The sequence below is a fragment of the Alnus glutinosa genome, chromosome 12 (genome assembly GCF_958979055.1).
Source record: "Alnus glutinosa chromosome 12, dhAlnGlut1.1, whole genome shotgun sequence".
Classification (NCBI taxonomy): domain Eukaryota; kingdom Viridiplantae; phylum Streptophyta; class Magnoliopsida; order Fagales; family Betulaceae; genus Alnus; species Alnus glutinosa.
This window is the reverse complement of record NC_084897.1, coordinates 2,041,784-2,061,172: the sequence shown is the minus strand read 5'-3', so window position 1 is coordinate 2,061,172 and position 19,389 is coordinate 2,041,784. Positions and strand designations below refer to the sequence as shown.

The 19,389-nt window shown below is 37.8% G+C and overlaps 2 protein-coding genes across 4 annotated transcripts; one reads left to right on the top strand and one right to left on the bottom strand.

The window, feature by feature from the left end:
• Window positions 1-320: 320 nt before the first annotated feature.
• Window positions 321-8,912, bottom strand: LOC133851873 (uncharacterized). Of its 2 annotated transcripts, none has more exons than XM_062288477.1 (23): window positions 8,639-8,912; window positions 8,072-8,151; window positions 7,866-7,952; window positions 7,724-7,774; window positions 7,510-7,627; window positions 7,350-7,406; window positions 7,034-7,098; window positions 6,749-6,832; window positions 6,154-6,204; window positions 6,013-6,075; window positions 5,860-5,906; window positions 5,490-5,559; window positions 5,342-5,404; window positions 4,534-4,623; window positions 4,401-4,439; window positions 3,549-3,698; window positions 3,392-3,469; window positions 3,214-3,299; window positions 2,637-2,685; window positions 2,446-2,526; window positions 2,043-2,136; window positions 1,274-1,386; window positions 321-566 (listed from the first exon to the last, which is right to left on the bottom strand). In XM_062288477.1, the coding sequence occupies exons 1-22, from the start codon at window positions 8,754-8,756 to the stop codon at window positions 1,322-1,324; spliced, it is 1,686 nt and encodes a 561-aa protein (XP_062144461.1). In that variant the 5' UTR covers window positions 8,757-8,912; the 3' UTR covers window positions 321-566; window positions 1,274-1,321. The 2 variants fall into 2 exon arrangements, with proteins under 2 accessions (XP_062144461.1, XP_062144462.1); XM_062288478.1 differs by lacking the exon at window positions 8,639-8,912 and adding an exon at window positions 8,431-8,499.
• Window positions 8,913-16,376: 7,464 nt separating this feature from the next.
• Window positions 16,377-18,081, top strand: LOC133852279 (eukaryotic translation initiation factor 4B1-like). Of its 2 annotated transcripts, none has more exons than XM_062289007.1 (2): window positions 16,377-16,600; window positions 16,954-18,081. In XM_062289007.1, exons 1-2 carry the CDS (start codon window positions 16,398-16,400, stop codon window positions 17,699-17,701), a joined length of 951 nt encoding a protein of 316 aa, XP_062144991.1. In that variant the 5' UTR covers window positions 16,377-16,397; the 3' UTR covers window positions 17,702-18,081. The 2 variants fall into 2 exon arrangements, with proteins under 2 accessions (XP_062144991.1, XP_062144990.1); XM_062289006.1 differs by having other exon boundaries at window positions 16,948-18,081.
• Window positions 18,082-19,389: the final 1,308 nt, after the last annotated feature.

Below are 19,389 nucleotides of genomic sequence, written 5' to 3'. Positions count from 1 at the left end.
CTTTTTCTTCCTTTTAATTTTAATTTTATTTTAATTTTCTCTTAAAAAAAAACTCCAAAGTGCATTTTGGAGAAAGCTTAAAATTTGGGCATTTTATAGAAAAACTCTTTATGACTTTTTCTATATATAATTCACATGCTTTTTTAATAGCTTAAAAGATATGTTGCTTTTAAAGGCCGGTTTATATAAAAAATTTCTGTCATTAGAATAACACTTTTCATCTGCAATTTTGCAGTGCCAAAAAATACTCTTACCCAGCTATTAAACGGTAAGAGAGAACTTCTAAAACGAATAGTTACACAATAATTGTTTAACAATGGTAAAACTCAAAATGTTAATAAGCAATCATCATTGCCAAAAACTTAGGATACTTGTCCTTGCATGAGTTATAGGTCCAAGAACATTTATAGGTCCAACAAACTAAGATTGGACCAAGATCACAAAATCACAGTGACAGCTCTGAACTGAGGGAATACTATTAACTTTATGCAGCAAGAAATCATGTCACTAGGTGCCCACTAAACCCCCATGCACATCAATCCACCAGATGGCATCAATCACTTTTCCTGCATGTGAATGTTAAACATATTCTGTTAAGTTTGGATCAAATTTGACATAAATGGACCATGTATATAATTCAAGTGGCATTACTACACTAGTCAGACCCATAAATCATTGCTGCAAAAAGTGCCTTAAGGAACCTAATATTATCCCATGACAAGGTGCAGCCAAAAATGCAACTAGGCAAAGTTCGTGAAGCTAAGGATCTCCAGCAATGTGCTACCAAATTGCTAGATGGAATCCACTTGCTCGAGTAAATAGCTGGATAGTCTAAAATTTATTTAGACATATGGGTCCTACATGAGACCTCTCACAACGTGCTTTGGATAGGAAATTGTTGTGGATCTCAAAACCAGTTCGGGATGGCTAGGTGCCAACCTGAGCCCGACAAATTCACTGGCTGCCCTGCTAGACACTATCAAGACGAGTTTAAGAGTAGCATGTCTATAAGAAAATGCATGTGAAATCCATTCCAAGCCTATTCCAATAGAGACAGACCAGTCAGGGAATTACCTGACTGACCCCATCTGCTACGTGCTTTTATATCACACACAATATCACAAGTTTGGGCCTGCCACTTGCAATATGACTAAATTTCACAAATCCATCCCAAAAGAAGCAGGGCGCACGATGCAGTGAAAGTGACAGACAGGGCAGGTTGCAAACTTCTGAAGTATTTCCCAAAATTTCCGTATCTTGAAAAATAGACTACCTTGAAAGAATGATTTGGGAGGTACTAAGATGGGAGACAAGATGCATATTAACTTCCATTCTGATGCCTGTCAAGATATGCTTCCAACTGTCCTGTTGCTGCCAATATGAGACCTACATTTGAAAAGTCATCAATGTTAAATTGAAGTACAGATATCTGAAAAATCCATGGGATAGCATCTTTTCCGTTCCACCCATATTCTATCAAGAATAATTTATTCTAAAATTTCAAGAAATGAGTGCCGTTTTACTTTGTTATGGTCAAAATGGACTAGTCTCCATATTACACTACCAATAGTGAGCTCATGTACAATGTTAAATGTGACTTAATAATCAATTGAGTCAACAAAAGACTACCAAAGGTACAGTGTCTGCGGAAATATAAGAGTATGCACTACAAAAATTAATGCTTAACACATTATCAGAGAATGATTTTTCTTTTCTTTCTTTGCAATATAAATTTATGAAATAAACTTGTAGCAGTATGTTAATGTACAAGCCAACAAAGACTAATCCAAATAATTATTGGAGTTTAGTTACACGAATCCTTTGTGGCTGTTCTGCTCTATTCAGGATCATGTCTTTCCTTTAATCAAACAAAGCTTTATCCAAATAATCATAGGACTTGACTGGATGTTGATAACGATATAAACACCAGAGATATAGGTCAATTACAATGTAATTCCATCATGAATGTCAGGGTATGTAGATGGCTCTGAGTGATAACCGTTAATAAGATATACAAGGCTCATTTGTTGACCATTTAGTACCTAAAAATAGAGCTGAGGGCCTCCCAGGCCGTGATTTGAATTCTGGATGAAATTGTACTCCTACATAGAATGGATGACTTGGAAGCTCTAAAATCTGCAGAACACAAGAAAATTTTGGAAGTTCAAAATTCAATGTCATTTAGAACCTGAAAAGTTAATTTTCTCCTATGGAGAACCACATTCAATTAGATAAGCTCAAGTTGCAAACAGAGAGAGGAGAGAGAAGCACAAGCCCCTTGAGTTTGAATTCATGACAGAAGTAAATGATCACAACAAACAAGAACAGAAAAAATTCTTTTAGACAACAGGATAAAATAGTCTTGACTTATGCAATTATAATTAGCAATTCCTCAATTTCATGTCAGCTTAAGCCATATAATTATCACTTAGAAAGAAATACCACCTCCATCCGCTTTTTGCTTTCATCTTTTCCAACAAATTTGAGACCACCTTCTTCTAGAATTTCAATAACCTCAGGGTTTACCTGCACCAGGTGATGGCTACAATATTATACCATCCACCATATTTTTAGCGGAAAAATAAAGCTTGTCTAACATCATGTTTAACCCACGGCAACCAGATTTAAAAACAAACCTCATATCTGTGCCGATGCCGTTCATCCACATACTCTGAGTTGCGGTACCTATAATAAGGAGGAAGTACAAATGTAGACGTGCATGACAGTGGATGCTAAGAATAATTTACTCTTAATTACAGAATATATGACTCTCTTCTATCGGGATCAGTTCCATAATAAGCAGTCCTAGTTCCAAGATAGGTGACTTAATGGTTAAAAAAGCAGCAGAAAATGGGTCCCAGAAAGCAAAACAGACATTACTGCATCAATATTCTGCCAACACAGGTCCTCATTGACAGAGCCAAATAAATGCAGTGGCAGTAGTTCACCAGGATGGTATTAGAACTATCAGCCACAGCAATAGACAACCCAGCTAGATGTTCCAGATGAACTGACCCCTCATTCTTTTCACAAAACTTCAATACTTGTTAACTAAACCACCTATAAGTTCATTAGTTCAAAAATTTATACCATTCCATCACTAGCACAGATGAATGACTAAAGTAGAGGCAAGCCTTATGGCCATGCATCCTTGAAAATTATCAGATGAGTATATATATTCAAAAGTGGTTCAGTGTTATATGAATCACATACAGTTTTGAAGTAATACAATCGGGCGTCTGGAATAGTGTTCTTCGAGACCCTAATCTCATTGTGCTTCCCATATGAGTTCTCGAACCCTACAGTAGAAATGGAATGACAATAATTGCACACTAAATGCAGGGTTATTTATCATGAAAGGTAATGAAACAATTTCATGGTAAATGTATACCTCAGGCATGAAAATTACAACAGGATTGGGTGTCTGAGCATCAAACTCTGTGCTGTTTGCGCTTTCCAAACCCAAAACCTAGAACAAGTAATTAAAGTAGGGCTTCTATAATTGTAGAATGACAGAAAGTGTAATAATGAAAAAAAATGTCACTTACAGATCTAGCAAACTCAATCACAGAAATCTGCATGCCCAAGCAAATTCCAAGATAAGGAACATTATTCTCTCTGGCATACTTTGCGGCCAATATCATACCTGTCACACCACGATCTCCAAATCCACCAGGAACCAAGACACATGCTGCATTCTGAAAAGTGCAAATTTTCTCAAAAATATTTCTAACTATAGATTTCAATGTTAAACACCCCCTCCTTTCCCCAAATTCTACGTATCCAACATACTGTGACAGTTCTATTGCAGTGTTACACTCTTAAAAACGCTTATAAGAAGATGGATGTTTAAAGAAGAAGAAGAAGAAGAAGAAAAGCAACCAACTAAGTATTATGTTTAGTATCAAGTCTGCCTAGTCAACATGTGGGACCTACTTGTCCCATACCAAACTTTGATCCTTTGACTTGGCCTTCCTTACAGTCATCCTATTGAACAAACTTAGCCAAGAAGCCGGGGGAAGATGGTCTACAAACCTTGTCAGTGTTCTAACATATCTTTCCAGTTACTACTCATAAAATGTCTTCTGTAACAGCTGATCAACAGAACAGGCTAATAATGAGTCCAGAAATTAAACCCAATTTTAGGGACAGCGATTTCACCTAAAAGCTGGACCAAGACCCACCCTGCCCCTAATGGGATTGGTTTGGAAAATATCTATATGGAGATAGCCAGATAAGACAATCCAAAGCTGGATTTGCAGATGTCAAACTTCGTATTTTAAAGGTGAAGCACAAAACCACATTCTTGAAGCAGGGAGAGATGTTGCATGCTAGAAGCAAGAAAGAATGGGGAAAAAATAAAAAAGAGAAAGAAACTTATAATTCAATGCAGAGCTTACTTTCAGAGTCTGCCATGCAGCAGCATGTGCTTCCGGTGTCTGCATGAGGAACACAACTTTTTACATAAGACCAATTTCTACACAGACGTAAAAACAGAATCCTCCACAGATGCAACTTCTAAGGGATGAGTACCAGTTGAGCGCTACCATCTTCAAGGTCAGAAGCTGCAATCCAATCAATTGATGGCTTCAAAGAACATGAAATGCAGGCATGCAAAAGGGCCTGCAAGCCAAATTAGGCATGATAATAAGGGTAGTCAACTAATGGCAATAATATTTTGAGATTTAGAGTTTGAAAGTCACCATAGAAAAAAGAAAAACTATAAATTAGGACAGGCAAAAAGAGTATACATCTAATATTTCAATCAGACTGACCATCATAATGCAATTACAAGAGAACAATACAGCGTTCATTCCCCAGAACATCATAAAAAATAGTTAATAACAACCCATGTAAAGACCATTATAGAGCTATAATTGTATTAATCCAATCAAAATATGAAAAGAAAGGAAGCCATTACAAGAAATAAACCAAAGAATTAGAGCGGTCAGTAATTATTCAATCTGACCAACCATCACAATGCAACTACTACGTGAATGATGAGTCATTTCTTTCCTATGATATAATCTAAACTATAGTTAACAAAAAGCAGCCTATAGACCAATATGGAACAATAGTTGTACCAATCCAGCCCAATAATGAAACTTGAGATTATTGCTTGTGAACTTCATAACATATGCAATATTCTACAAGGAAAAACAAACCAACAAGACAAAGCAGATCTCTGTATCAGCATCGTGTGTTCATTAGAACATTAATTTTCAGAAACATATCTCATGCTGAAATAAGTGATTATTAGTAATAAACATTACAGGCTCCACATATTATATATTCCCTCCTCCAATTCAAATTAAGCACAGAACAAAAGCTAGTATCACACCTTCACAACAGACAGATATGAATCCGATAGGCCAACATACTTCCCAACCAGTGCAATCCTCACCTGCAAGTATCAGCAGCTTATAATTTCCCTTGAACAAGAGAAATATTCAAAGAAAAACATTACATATAATCGTGATAATACTAACAGATTCGGTGAGATTATCAAAAGTCTCAGCCATCTTGGTCCAATCATGTAAAGCAGGAGGTGTAGCAAGCCTGAAACAGAAGTTCAATCATGCATTCAGTATATTGTATTGAGATTGATGGTGCATTTAGTTTTATGGGGTCTAATCAGTTCTACAGTTAGCAGTCCATAGATATAATCTACGCCTCAGCCTAATTAACTAAAAGTCTATGTTGGACAGAATCAAACATATAGTTTTCCACAGTCTCGTTACACACTAGGGAAACTTTGGATTGGCTGAGGTTGATTACTCCTAGGCCTTGGGAGGGGGCTCGCTGGTTTTTTTTTTTTTTCGGGGGGGGGGGAGGGGGGGAAGAGATTAGAAAACTTACTCAAGTAAGTTTAGCTGCTTTAGAATTGAGTGATGAGCATTTTGGTTCTGAAACAGCAGTAAATGCCAAAAAAATCCAAAAATGAAAACGTTAGATGGGATATACTAGAAGCAGCAAAGCCTCAGAGGAATCAAAGAACTGTATCGAGCCCACCCTAAGTAAGAGAGGAACGTGCCAAATGTTTGGAACATCATGGATATTGAGGATATTACCAGCCTGTAAGAGATCATAAGGACAATGTAAACAAAAACAGAGTTCATCTGAAAGATCACCAAACGAACTTCAACAACTTACTGGAACATGGCAAAACTGTGAAAGTTTCTCCTTCGTACTTTCCAATAACGGCTGCAATATAGTTGACAAGAATTTACTTCAATGTCATCAAAATTACATTAGAGAATGCAATGATGAAAACTAAGCACTCAAAATCACACTTCAAATCAATGCCTGTTCAAGTACAAATGAAGAAATAAACAAGGAAATGGCTATGGCTGAGACTCTTTCAATGTTTTAAGAGCAACTTAAAATTTACATCCTATGAAAAAAGGAACAAAATCAGGATTGAAAATATCAAGATCAAACACAGCTTTGGTGCCACAGTAAACTGATACAACTAAATACCCGTTAAGAAAATCAGAGCCTCAAAGTGAAATTAATAACTTAGGCTTACACTAAGCTTTCCTCAAACTGTAATGGTAAATGAGTCAGGTGATTACGCCCATCCCACTAAGATGAAATGTGCAAGCAAGCTTTGCATGGATCGACTGAAAAATTCTCAGGCTAAAGTTCCTTTTTCCTTATCTTGTGCTGGATGATTCTAGTGCTAGATTTATTCCACTCATTCATTCTCATGTGTGTACGAAATTACCAGGTAGTTGAAAAGATATACCTGAGCAGAGCGACATGCTAACAGATGAGGAGTCAAGCCTAAGGCTCTCAATTCTCGGACGCTATGTTGTGTAGGTTTTGTTTTCTGCAAAAAGAGAGAGAGAGAGAGAGAGGAAGTCATACTTAACCCAGAGAAAAGAGGGGAAAGGGGAGGGGGTAAACTCCAAGACAAAAGAACACAATTTAAGCTCAGGGGATATAATCAAAATTGATCTCTAAATTTATGATCCAATATGTGGAAAAACTAATACTTTCCAAATCTCATATACAGGTTATAGAATATTACTTGCTCTCCAACAACACCCAACACAGGTATCAGGCTCACATGAACGAGGCAGAAGTTATCTTGCCCTGGAGAAAGGAATTAAAATTAAAAGCACTATTTCTGAACATGATGAAAACTCACAGCCCAAGTGCATAATAAGCTGAAAACTGGGAACAAATTGTTATACTCAAATGTGAGTATCAATTGGATGTATATAATGCAACAGAACAGCACATTTAGATCTAAATCAATCGAATTTGACTGCATGCGCATAATGTATAAGGCCTCTCTCTTTTCTTTTCTTTTCTTTTTATTGAACCCATAAAATCAACCTTACCAACTGAAAAGGACAATTGTCGCAGAGCCTCGATGAATGGCATTGATTCGATGTCACCTATTCAAAAGATATTACAAAATAATCTCTGGTGGGTAAAATTAAACAACAGAGAGAAATTATTCAGCACATCAGATCCCTCTTTGTTTTGAATAGCTCATACCTACAGTCCCTCCCAACTCTATCACACAAACGTCTGCTGGACCTTCTTTTCCATCAACAGGAATGACAGCAACCGCTTCAATCCAATTTTTAATGGCATCTGTGATGTGTGGCACCACCTGGTATGCACTCAAACAAGGGAAAGCTCAGTCACCAGTAATTTCTCCATTCAAGTAACACAGGAAGCCTAATTCAGTTACCAAGCGTAGCATCACCTGTACAGTCTTTCCAAGATAATCACCTCTCCGTTCCTTCTCAAGGACAGACTGATTAGAAATGGAGCAACATGGTTATTTTAAAAAGCTTATGGAACTTATAAAGTTAATAGGCCTACTACTTCATCAAATAAATTAGCACCTGGTATATCTTTCCAGTGGTAATGTTATTCTCTCTTGTAAGTGTCACATCTAGGAACCGCTCATAGTTACCCAGATCCAAATCAACCTTTCAAGAGAAAAACAAATAATGAACAGATTATTATATCATTAAATTAATTCTCTATCTCCCAATTTCTTATTTTACAAGTTGATACGTATAAACAAAAAAGAAAAGGAGAAGCAAACCTCTCCCCCGTCGTCAAGAACAAAAACCTCCCCATGTTCAAAGGGAGACATGGTACCAGCATCAGTGTTCAAGTATGGATCTGCAACCAATCAATTGTCGGATTCTAGATGAAAAGAAAACTTAGAATTGCTCATAACAATTTTACAATTTCTTTTTTTTTTTTTTTTTGTTGCTCTATCAAAACTTGAAACAACAAAGAATAATTAAACAAATAGATAAATAAGACAAACGCATGCATACAAATATTTATATAAAAGTCAACAACTCGCAGACCCGCTAAAGACAAACAAAGATAGCAGCATAAAAAGGCATCCAGTTGAAATCAATAAGCAATGAACCAACCATGAAGTTGCAATACCTAACAAGATTGTCACTTGTCAAGCAGGGACACTAAAAATCAGCTTATGTAAGTCCGAATTCAATAATATCCCATTTAAAACAACAAAGTTGCAAAACCAAAGATTCCCCAACTGCCTAGCTTCATTGCCAAACACGATTTAGGCAAAAATAAACGTTGACCCAGTAAAACCAAAAGCAATATAGAAGTGATGGGTGGAAGCATAGACCAATTTTAATGGAGGTGACTCGAAGGCCACAGGCTTTAAGGACGACGCCTATGCTGCTGGCCGTAACGCCTTTGCCCAGCCCACTCACCACCCCTCCTGTCACCAACACGTACTTCATTTCTCTTTCTCTGGTTGTCTGCGGGCGTGTGCGTGAATTGTAGGCTTATTGTTTGTGTTAATGACTGAGCGGGAAAGTTTTGGAGAACGCAGAAATCACCCGGGCAGGTCTAGTTTTGGTGGGTCAAAGTCGCTTTCGGATTTTCAACGAATCTCAGTAGGGAGCTTCCGTACATCTAACATCGTTTAGGCACTCAGCACGTTGGAATTTTTTTTTAAAAAAATCCAATATATGAAACTCGCCTATTTTTAAATAATAAATTACCTCTTCCCCATCAATAATTTATTTTAATTACCATTCAATCGTAGTTCCTTTATTTTAAAATTTTTGTTTTATGCTTTTAGTTTTTTCTTCTTAAAATAAAAATATTTAACAAATAACGCTACTATAAAGCTCTCTTAAAAATGCAAAAACAATTTTCAACTTTATAAGAGGTTTATGCATAGAATTATGCACAAGCTTTACTAAAGTAAAAAAAAAAAAAACATGTTCCTTTTTGATTATGCATCTAACCATAGAAAATAGACCCTTTGTTTAACTTTGGGGCTAGCATAATCCCAAAATATGCCTCCACTTGATTAAATTCTTTTTCTTTTCAGTATTATAGTTTTTCATGGGACTAGTTGATTTTTAGAATCTAGATCCTTTTGTCCACTAACCCTCTCCTTTTGTTAATTTTCTTGAAAAAAGAAAAGGTATTTTTGGATTTTTTATTATTATTATTTTGTGCTAAAGGTTGTCATCAGTCCAAAAAAATGCCTTTTTTATTGGGTGGGGTTGGGGCTAAGCAATTGCCTTTCTGTTGCTTTAAATGGGTAAAAGGTTTTCTAATTTTCGTCTTTGACAAAACTTTATACCCGATCTTCTTTCCTTTTGTAATATTCCTTTTAAATGTCACTAACCACTTATTTTTTATTTATTTATTTTTTTTTTGAAGAAGAAGAAGTCACTAATCACTATTGGGTCCACACCCATGTTGCTGCATAATCATAAAAGAAAAACTTTTTAATTGGTTAGGAGTAAAGTATTCTAATTTAATTGCAGGCGTTCGCAGATTGTATCAAAAATTATCAATTTAACCCTAGATGTCTTGTGTCGAAACATGAGTATAAGACTATAAAGGTCAACTATAATCTGATTCATTTAATCAAACAGGTAAGACTCTTCAATTCTAAATTACTAATTTTTTATTAGATTCGTATCAAATTTGTGAATTAGGTCAAAAAATTTCGAGCCATACTTTTTCACTATTTTATAGGGTTAAATACTTCATTGGTACCTGAGTTTTAAGTGTTTTAAAATTTAGTACGTGAGTTTTCATTTCTATTATATGTGGTACTTGAGTTAGAGGTAAAAACTCATTTGGTACTTCTATTAGATTTTCCGTCCAAATTTAAGTTGACATGTGACACTATATTAAAAAAAAAAATCTTTAAAAAATTGAAGAAAAAAAATTACTGGTTCTAGCCCTTGGGGGTGGCCGAACCACCCCCTTGAGAGTTTGCTCATGAGGTGGCCAAACCACCCCCATAGGCCACTGGGGTGGTTCGGCCACCCCCAAGCCAGCCAATCTGGGGGTGGCCGAACCACCCTCGCTGCCCTAGGGGACGGTTCGACCAACCCCAAGTGTCAAAAGCCATCAAAAACATTTGAAGATTTGCCCATGGGGTGGTCGAACCACCCCCATGAGCCATTAGAATGATTTAGCCACTCCCAATGACCAAAATCCTAAAAAAGAAAAATTGATGGGTTTTGGCCTTTGAGGGTGGTTTGAAAAAAAAAAACAAAAACAAATTGAGGGTCTGCCCATGGGAGTGGCCGAACTACCCCCAAAGGCCAAAACCCATCATTTTTATTTTTTTTTGCCATGGAGCCACCTCTTTGGCCAAAGGGGTGGCTTAGCCACCTGAGCCACCCCTCTTCTTTTTTTCGAACTTCTTTTTAATTTTTTAATTTTATTATTTTTTACATAGTGCAACATGTTAACCTCAGCAGTTGACACGTGGCGAGCCGTTAAAATTTGGACGAAAAATTTAACAAATATATCAAATGAGTTTTTACCCCTAATCCATGTATCACCTACGATACAAATAAAAACTCAAGTACTAAATTTAAAAACGTTTGGCAACAAAGTTGAATTCTTATTTTTCTCTACTTTTCTCTACTTCTTTTAAAAACAAATTATATTTTATTCAACTTTTTAAAATTTTTTTAAATTTTATTTCACAAAGTCTGTTAAAGACATATCTAGCCCTCGGCTAGATATGTGTTCTACGGTTAAATCTCCTACTCCTATAAGTTCTCAAGATGAAGATAAGACCTAAAAGATAGGAGCTTGTGATAAGATCCCTAGTTTAAATTCAAATCTGTTTGTAACTGATTAAATCACATTGATTAATCAGATTGTAGTCTTCTATTCCTATTACGATTGTACTCTCCTAAACACATGTAACTACCTTCTAGTTCTCTATATATACAAAGAGCCTATACCAACATTTGGTAAGGTAGCACAAAATATACACTTAGTCTTCAAGTTTTTATATGGTATCAGAGCCACAACAGTGACTCACGTCCTTCACATTTTTTTTTTTTTCCTTCCTTCTCAACCTTCGATCATGACTACCTCAACCCAAACTCCTCCGTTGGTCACTTTCCCCAACTTTAACCCAACCAAACTCACCGGGGTCAACTACCCAGTCTGGCTGCCACAGATTGTTCCGCATCTTAAAGGCGGAATTATTTTTGGCTATGTTGATGGATCCACGCCATGTCCGCCTCCCACTGTGACTTCCACAAAAGATGGTGTCACAATGACGTCTCCCAACCCAGCATTTCTTCACTGGAGCATGCAAGATCAGCTGCTGCTCGGTGCTATCAACTCAACTCTTTCCGAAAAGATGCTGACTCATGTTACCCAGTGTGCCACATCCCGTGATGCCTGGCTCACCTTGGAAACTCTATTCACGTCTCAGACGAAAGCCCGCACCATGCAAGTGCACTATCAGCTGGCGACCCTCAAGAAAGGATCTTCGTCCATTGCTAACTACTACCACAAGTTTCAGACATTGTGCGATTCCTTTGCTGTCGTTGGTCAGCTTCTCAATGGCTTTGAGAAGGTATCCTTCCTCCTAGTTGGCTTAGGTTCGGATTTTGATCCATTCGTTACCTCTGTTACAACCAGAGCCGAACCTCTTTCTGTGGATGAGATCTATGGCCATCTACTTTCCCATGAGATGCGCTTAGAACAACATCAAGCCTCTCTTGATCTCTCTGTTGCCGGTGCTAACTTTGTCACCCGAGGCAACCTCCACTCACACTCCTCTGGAAACCACCGTGGCAGGGGCAGAGGCAGAGGCAGAGGACCATCTGATTCCAGGCCGTTTCGTGGCAGAGGCAGAGGACCATCTGGCCGTGGTTTCTCCTCCAGCAGCTCCTATTCTAACTGGCCTCTGTGCCAGGTCTGCAATCGTCATGGTCATATTGCTCTAGACTGCTATAACAGGTTCAATGAATCCTACTGCCGTGACCAGCCTTCTCAGGCCCAAGCTTATCTCTCTGCTCCATCCAGCAGCTCCGATCTGAACTGGTACCCTGACTCTGGAGCAACCCACCATCTCACTCCTGATCTAGCCAATCTCAACATCAAGGCAGAGGACTACTTAGGCTCGGATCAAATCCGTGTTGGTAACGGTAAGGGGCTCTCAATCCAACATATCGGTACAACTCGTCTCTCTACTCCTAGTAACAATTTTGATCTTCTTAACATTTTGCATGTACCTCAAATCTCCAAGAATCTCATCTCAGTCCACAAATTCACCTCAGATACTAATACATTCTTTGAATTTCATCCCTCCTATTTTCTCTTAAAGGACCGCCGCACGGGGAAACTCCTCCTCTACAGGCTGAATAGGCATGGCCTCTATCAATTTTTCCCTTCCGCAAATAAGCATCCCTGTTATGCCATGGTGGGTGATCGCGTTTCAGCTTTTCAATGGCACTCACGGCTGGGTCACCCCACCTTGAGGATTGTTCGTCGTGTCCTTTCCAGCTTTAAACTTCCAGTTGCTTCTTCAAAAGAGTCTCCTGTCTGCACTGCATGTCTTGGTGCCAAGAGCAAGCAACTTCCTTTTGCTTCAACTTCCAGCTCAGCCACTTGTCCTCTTGCTTTAATCTACACTGATGTATGGGGACCAGCCCCAGTTAGCTCTAGAACTGGTGCAAAATACTATGTTTCTTTTCTTGATGATTATAACAAATACACATGGCTTTATCCCATTTCAGTAAAGAGTGATGTCATTTCTATTTTCACTACTTTTAAATCTTATGTTGAACGGTTCTTCAATACCAAAATTAAAGCAATTCAATCCGATTGGGGTGGTGAATATCGCCCTGTCAACACTCTCCTCCAAAAACTTGGTATTCAACATCGGGTTTCTTGCCCTCACACCCACCAACAAAATGGTGCTATTGAACGGAAACATCGACATATTGTCGAAACCGGTCTAGCCCTACTCTCTCATGCTCATCTACCCTTCAAATTTTGGGATGATGCATTTTCCACTGCATGCTATCTAATCAATCGTATGCCAACTTCAGTTCTGCAAAACCTTTCCCCATTTGAAACACTTTTCAAATGCTCCCCGGATTACACATTCCTACGTACATTTGGATGCCTTTGTTGGCCCAACTTACGTCCTTATAACTCCAACAAGTTTCAACCCCGTTCTGTCCCCTGTTTATTCCTAGGTTATAGCCCTCTTCACAAAGGCTACAAATGCCTCCATTTGCCAACAAATCGGCTCTACATTTCCCGAGATGTCCTATTCATTGAATCTGAATTTCCATACTCGTCTCCCTTATTCCCGCCTGACTCAAACACTTCAGATATAGGACAGCAAATCTCCCTACCTATTCTTCTCAGTCCACCAGCTAATCCTCCTTCACAATCACTCACAGAATACTCCTCTCCTTCTCCATCTTAGTTTCTGACATCCTCACCAGTGCAGAACCTATCATCAGCTTCTTCAAGCACTGTTGAGACACCTCTTTCAGCTGCATCTTCAGCATCCTCTCTCCCTCCTTCAGATCCCCTTGATGGTTACTCGTGCAAAGAATAACATTTCCAAACCGAGAGAGTTTACTGATGGTCGGATTCGGTACCCCCTTCCCAGAGCACTACTTGCTGAATCTTCACCCCTGGAATTGGAGCCTACTTGTCACTCCACTGCTGTGAAAGACAAACACTGGCGAACAGCCATGAACACAGAATTTGATGCTCTTCTTCAAAACCAGACTTGGACTCTTGTTCCACCGGAATCAGCTACTAATATAATTGGGTGCAAATGGGTATTTCGGATCAAAAGAAAATCTGATGGATCGATTGATCGATAAAAGCATGGCTGGTAGCCAAGAGTTTTCACCAACAACCTGGAATTGATTACGGTGAGACCTATAGTCCAGTCATCAAACCCACTACGGTACGCATTGTTCTCTCTCTTGCTCTCTCAAATGGTTGGCCTATTCATCAAATCGATATCCATAATGCTTTTCTCCATGGAACAATTTCAGAAGTGGTCTACATGACTCAACCCCCGGGGTTTTCTCATCCTCAATTTCCCACACATGTATGCAAACTTCAAAAGGCCCTATATGGCCTTAAACAAGCTCCAAGGGCATGGTTCTCCAGATTAAGTGGGAAATTACAACAGCTCAGTTTTCATGGCTCCAAATCAGATACTTCCCTCTTCATATACAAATCGGCTGCCTACACTACACGAGTGTTAATTTATGTAGATGATATACTGATCACCTATTCCAAGCCATCAGCTGTCCGTGACTTACTCAATACATTACAGCTAGAATTTGCTGTCAAAGACCTTGGTCTTCTTCACTTTTTCCTTGGTATTGAAGTTCTTCCCTGCCGCACTGGTTTTCTGCTCTCTCAACATCGTTATATTGTGGATATACCACGCAGAACAAAAATGCTTGAGGCAAAGCCCATCAACAGTCCAATGGCTTCTTCAACACATCTCTCGGCTTTTGAAGGTGATTTATTCCCTGACCCCACACTATATCGCAGCACAGTTGGAGCATTGCAGTACCTTTGCATCACAAGACCGGACATATCCTTTTGTGTCAACAAACTGGCTCAGTTCATGCACAAACCCACGGCTCTTCATTGGCAGGCTGTAAAAAGACTTCTCCGATATCTTAAAGAGACAGTTCAATTCGGTCTTCACTTCAACAGTGCGCCTCTGACCTCCATCCAAGCTTACTCCGATGCTAACTGGGCAGGAGATCGTGATGATCGTCGCTCCACAGGTGGCTATTGCATTTTCCTTGGAAACAACTTAATTTCCTGGAGCTGTAGGAAGCAACAAACCGTCGCCCGCTCAAGCACAGAGGCAGAATACAAGGCCCTAGCAAATACTGCAGCAGAAATATCCTGGATATTGTCCCTATGTTCTGAAATTGGCCTCCGATTCTCTCTTCCTCCAACACTGTGGTGCGACAACATAGGAGCTACATACTTATCCTCAAATACCGTCTTCCATGCACGAACCAAGCATGTCGAGATTGACTTCCATTTTGTTCGTGACATGGTTTCTAAGAAGACACTTCGTATTCAGTTCATATGTAGCAAGGATCAACTAGCGGATGTATTTACCAAGCCACTCTTATCCGCACGATTTGCTTTTCTTAGAACCAATCTCAACGTTCTCCCTATACCGTTGAGATTGCAGGGGCGTGTTAAAGACATATCTAGCCCTCAGCTAGATATGTGTTCTACGGTTAAATCTCCTACTCCTATAAGTTCTCAAGATGAAGATAAGACCTAAAAGATAGGAGCTTGTGATAAGATCCCTAGTTTAAATTCAAATCTATTTGTAACTGATTAAATCACATTGATTAATAAGATTGTAGTCTTCTATTCCTATTACGATTGTACTCTCCTAAACACATGTAACTACCTTCTAGTTCTCTATATATACAAAGAGCCTATACCAACATTTGGTAAGGTAGCACAAAATATACACTTAGTCCTAAAGTTTTTATAAAGTCAAACATCGAAATTCGCGCAGTGAATTAGAATTAAATTATAATTTCATAAAATTCAACACCCAAACAGACCATTAAAACTCAGATACGAATAAACTATTTAACCCTATTTTATATAAGGAACTGGATTCTAGAAATTCCTTAAACCTATTTGATTGGAAATTTATGGGTTTGTTTGGCAAGCCATTGCCAATTACCCATAATTGTCTTTTTGCCCATCAAATTAAAAATATTCATACTTTTTTACACTTTTTATATCACATCAATTATTTTTTATTATTATTCAAATAAAAAAACCCACTACAAAATAAAAATTTTTTACTTTTCTATAAAATATTCTTAAATTTTATATCACATCAATCACTTCTTACAACGATTCAAATAAATATTCCACGCAATCACACTTTCCATTGTATTATGCATACTACGGTAATGAGCCCATCTGGGCCGAAATTTGGTAGGGACAGCCGGGAACTTCATGGTTCATACGGACCCATCACAGTCGGGTGACTGTAAACAGCATTTTGAATTTCAAACGGCTATTAAATAGCCGTTGAGAGAGAGAGAGAGAGAGAGCGAGAGATGGGAAGAGAAAGCAAGTATGAGTCTGTACTTTCATGGGCAGATGAGGTGGAGATGGAAGAAGAAGAAGCTCAAGCTCAGGTACATCTGAAGCAGAAGTTAAACCCATTTGGCTCTGCAAGACCCAGAGAAGTTGTTCTCCAGGAGAGAGGCATTGACTGGAGAAATCTCGACCAAGGTTTACAACAAACCTCCAATTCAAGGTACATTTTTTCCCTTAACTTTGGATTTAAGCATTACTATTCACTGTCTGGTAAGAGACCAAATAAAAGAGAAGAAAAAGAAAATTGGGTAATTTTATTAAAATTGGTAATTTAATATCTAAGAATTTTAAGCTTTATTGAATTGATCACCATTTACATGATTAGTTGAATTAGGCTGAGTTGAGTGGAAAATAAAAATTCAAAGATAATTCTTTCCTATTAGGAATTAAATCTAATCTAGAGGCTGTTTGTGGGTCTATTTATTCAAATCTCTTAAACCAAATGGTACCAGTGGATTTGATTCTCTACTGTCGGCTTCCTTCTTTTGTATAATCATTTTCTGACAGAAACAGGGCTCAGAATGAGAAGCAGAGCAAAGAAAACATACCTGGACCTTATGCCAGAGCCAGTGCAAAGAAGCAGTGCGAAGTTCCATGGGTTCCTTTGGCTCCCCAGAGCCAGATTCCTGTGATATTTTCTCCACTTCTCAGATACCCACATAAGAATGCCATCCCCAGATTGCTTGAGGAGCCCAGCATTTGCTACAATCCGTATGGCTTGGACAATTGGCAGCAAAATTTTCAGTGCAAAAATCACTTAGAGGAGCTGGGTCTTCCAGTGGAGGCACCACGTAATGGCAAAAGATTTAGAGAACCAGCAGCTTGTAAGAACCAGCAAGAAAGAAGCTCTTCTGCTTATGAAAGGAGGAGGAGGCTCAATGCAGAGAATTTGGTAGGTTGGCCACTGGTATATGAAAGGAGAGCAACGACACCCCTTGTTAGACAAGATAAAAGGTGGTCATTGGCTAATGAGAGAAATTGGAGGAACCCACAAGATGATTATGGGAGACATGGCAGTAGAATGGAAAGAACTCTTTCTGCAGAATTTGAATGGGAAGTAATGGGTTTGGAGAATGGAAGGCAAAAAGTTGGTGGGATGGTCATGGTCACAAGTCCCTTCACCGCGGCAGCTGGTAATGGAGGGAGAGTTGGAGCTACCCAAAATATGAAGATGAATATAGCAAATTGTGGTGTGAACCACAGGAGAAGAGGGATTGAATTGGGATCCAACAAGAGTGGCAATCATCGGAAGAGAACATGAAATACGAGCGTAACTAATTAACGCTCTCTCTTTTTCAATCTTCAAATTGTAACTCTTTCTTGCTACTATTAGCGACAACTTTGGCCTCTAAAAGCCTAGAACAAATTTAACATAATTTAACTGATTTTCTTCAAGCTGTCCTCTTCTGTAAGCAAATTGATTTGTTTGACATGGTCGTGGAAGGAGATGCTCTTCAAATGGTCAAAGAGATCAATTTGGCCAATCCTACTCTTAGCAGGAATGGACACTTCATCGATGGCGTCAAGACTGAACTAAGCTCCCTCCGGTCTTATTCTGTTGTTCATTTACGAAGAGAGGCCAATTATGCAGCTCATATCTGCCAAATCGGCTGTAACACAAATCATACATTCGATATGGTTGGAAGAAATTCCACCTTTTATTTATGATGTTGTTTGTATGAAACTAGGTATCCCTTTTTCTTGATCTTTTATTACGAGAATACTTTAATAAGATGAATATTTTGTGTAAAAAAAAAAAAAAAGCGATTTTCATAAATACAATTAATTATTTGGTAAAAGATTTGGCTCGGTTGTGGTAACAAAATTACAGCATATGTACTAATGTAGTTTTCCAATCGGTCAAGATTTAATTTGACTTTCTTTCTTATGAAAAACTTGAATTAAATTTGGACTATTGAAAAAACTACGACACGTGATGTAGTTTTTTTACGGCACCCAAGCCAAATCTTTTGGTAAAATTATGCGTTTTTAAAAATGCATTCACTTGCTTACAATTTGAAAAGATAAGTTTTTCGATGTCTTTAAACTCTTTTTTTTTTTTAAACGTACTCCCAATAAAACACCTTCTACAAAATATTAATAAAGTAATGCTAAAGACCATATTTTTATCTCACAATGATCTCACAGTGCTAAAAAAAAAATGGTTTGCCAACCAACCATTGGATTAGTCTTTGTATTAAAAAAAAAAAAAAATGGATAGAACCAGTACCGGTATGCCGGCATTGTAAGATAAAAATGTGGTATATATCATTTATATTATTAATATGGTATCTCAAAAAAAAAAAATAGAGCTCTCTGGATCAATTTTTTTCACACAAACTCTTGTAGATTTTGGTCATCCTTCCCGGCTATCTGAGCAAGCGCCAGAGAAAACTAATAAAATTTCAAGACAAAGATTAGTCTTCACGGTGCTTGGAATTACTGAAACTGACCAGAAAATTTATCTCACATGGTAACTTACTTTTGAGAGAGCATGGAGGCAAGATTATATGTAGTTAAATTTAGGATTTACAAGATACCATGACGAATATTGCCAACTTTTTTTAAAAGCACTTGAGGTGCGTTTAGGTGTTCGATATTTGAAATTAGAATTCAAATCTTATTTGTTGTGCGAATTTCAAAATTTAGCTTTGTAAAATAAAATTAAAAAATAAATGAATAAAATATGATTTGTTTAGAAAAATTTGAATAAAATATAATTTATTTTTGAAAAATTTGAATAAAATATAATTTTTTTTAAAAAAAGCAAACACCGTAGCAAGTAAAAAACATTTTCTACTTGCATCCAAACAAACCTTAAAGGCTTTCAACCAAAATCAGCGGAGTAATGCCAAAGTCACCACTATCTCATTATGTTGATGTGATAGTGTTAATCAACTTTTAAAAAAGAATAAAAAAGAATAAAATTATTGACACTACCATGTCAAT

Bases quoted from the DNA above. Each gene is read 5' to 3' on its own strand.
- LOC133851873 (XM_062288477.1), bottom strand. From the start codon at position 8,756: ATGAAGTACGTGTTGGTGACAGGAGGGGTGGTGAGTGGGCTGGGCAAA. The intron at 7,775-7,865 runs GTGCTAATTTAT...ATTTCTAATCAG, and splicing joins CCACTGGAAAGATATACCAG to TCTGTCCTTGAGAAGGAACG. The intron at 4,440-4,533 runs GTACTCATCCCT...TTCCTCATGCAG, and splicing joins AAGATGGTAGCGCTCAACTG to ACACCGGAAGCACATGCTGC.
- LOC133852279 (XM_062289006.1), top strand. From the start codon at position 16,398: ATGGGAAGAGAAAGCAAGTATGAGTCTGTACTTTCATGGGCAGATGAG. The intron at 16,601-16,947 runs GTACATTTTTTC...ATTTTCTGACAG, and splicing joins CAACAAACCTCCAATTCAAG to AAACAGGGCTCAGAATGAGA.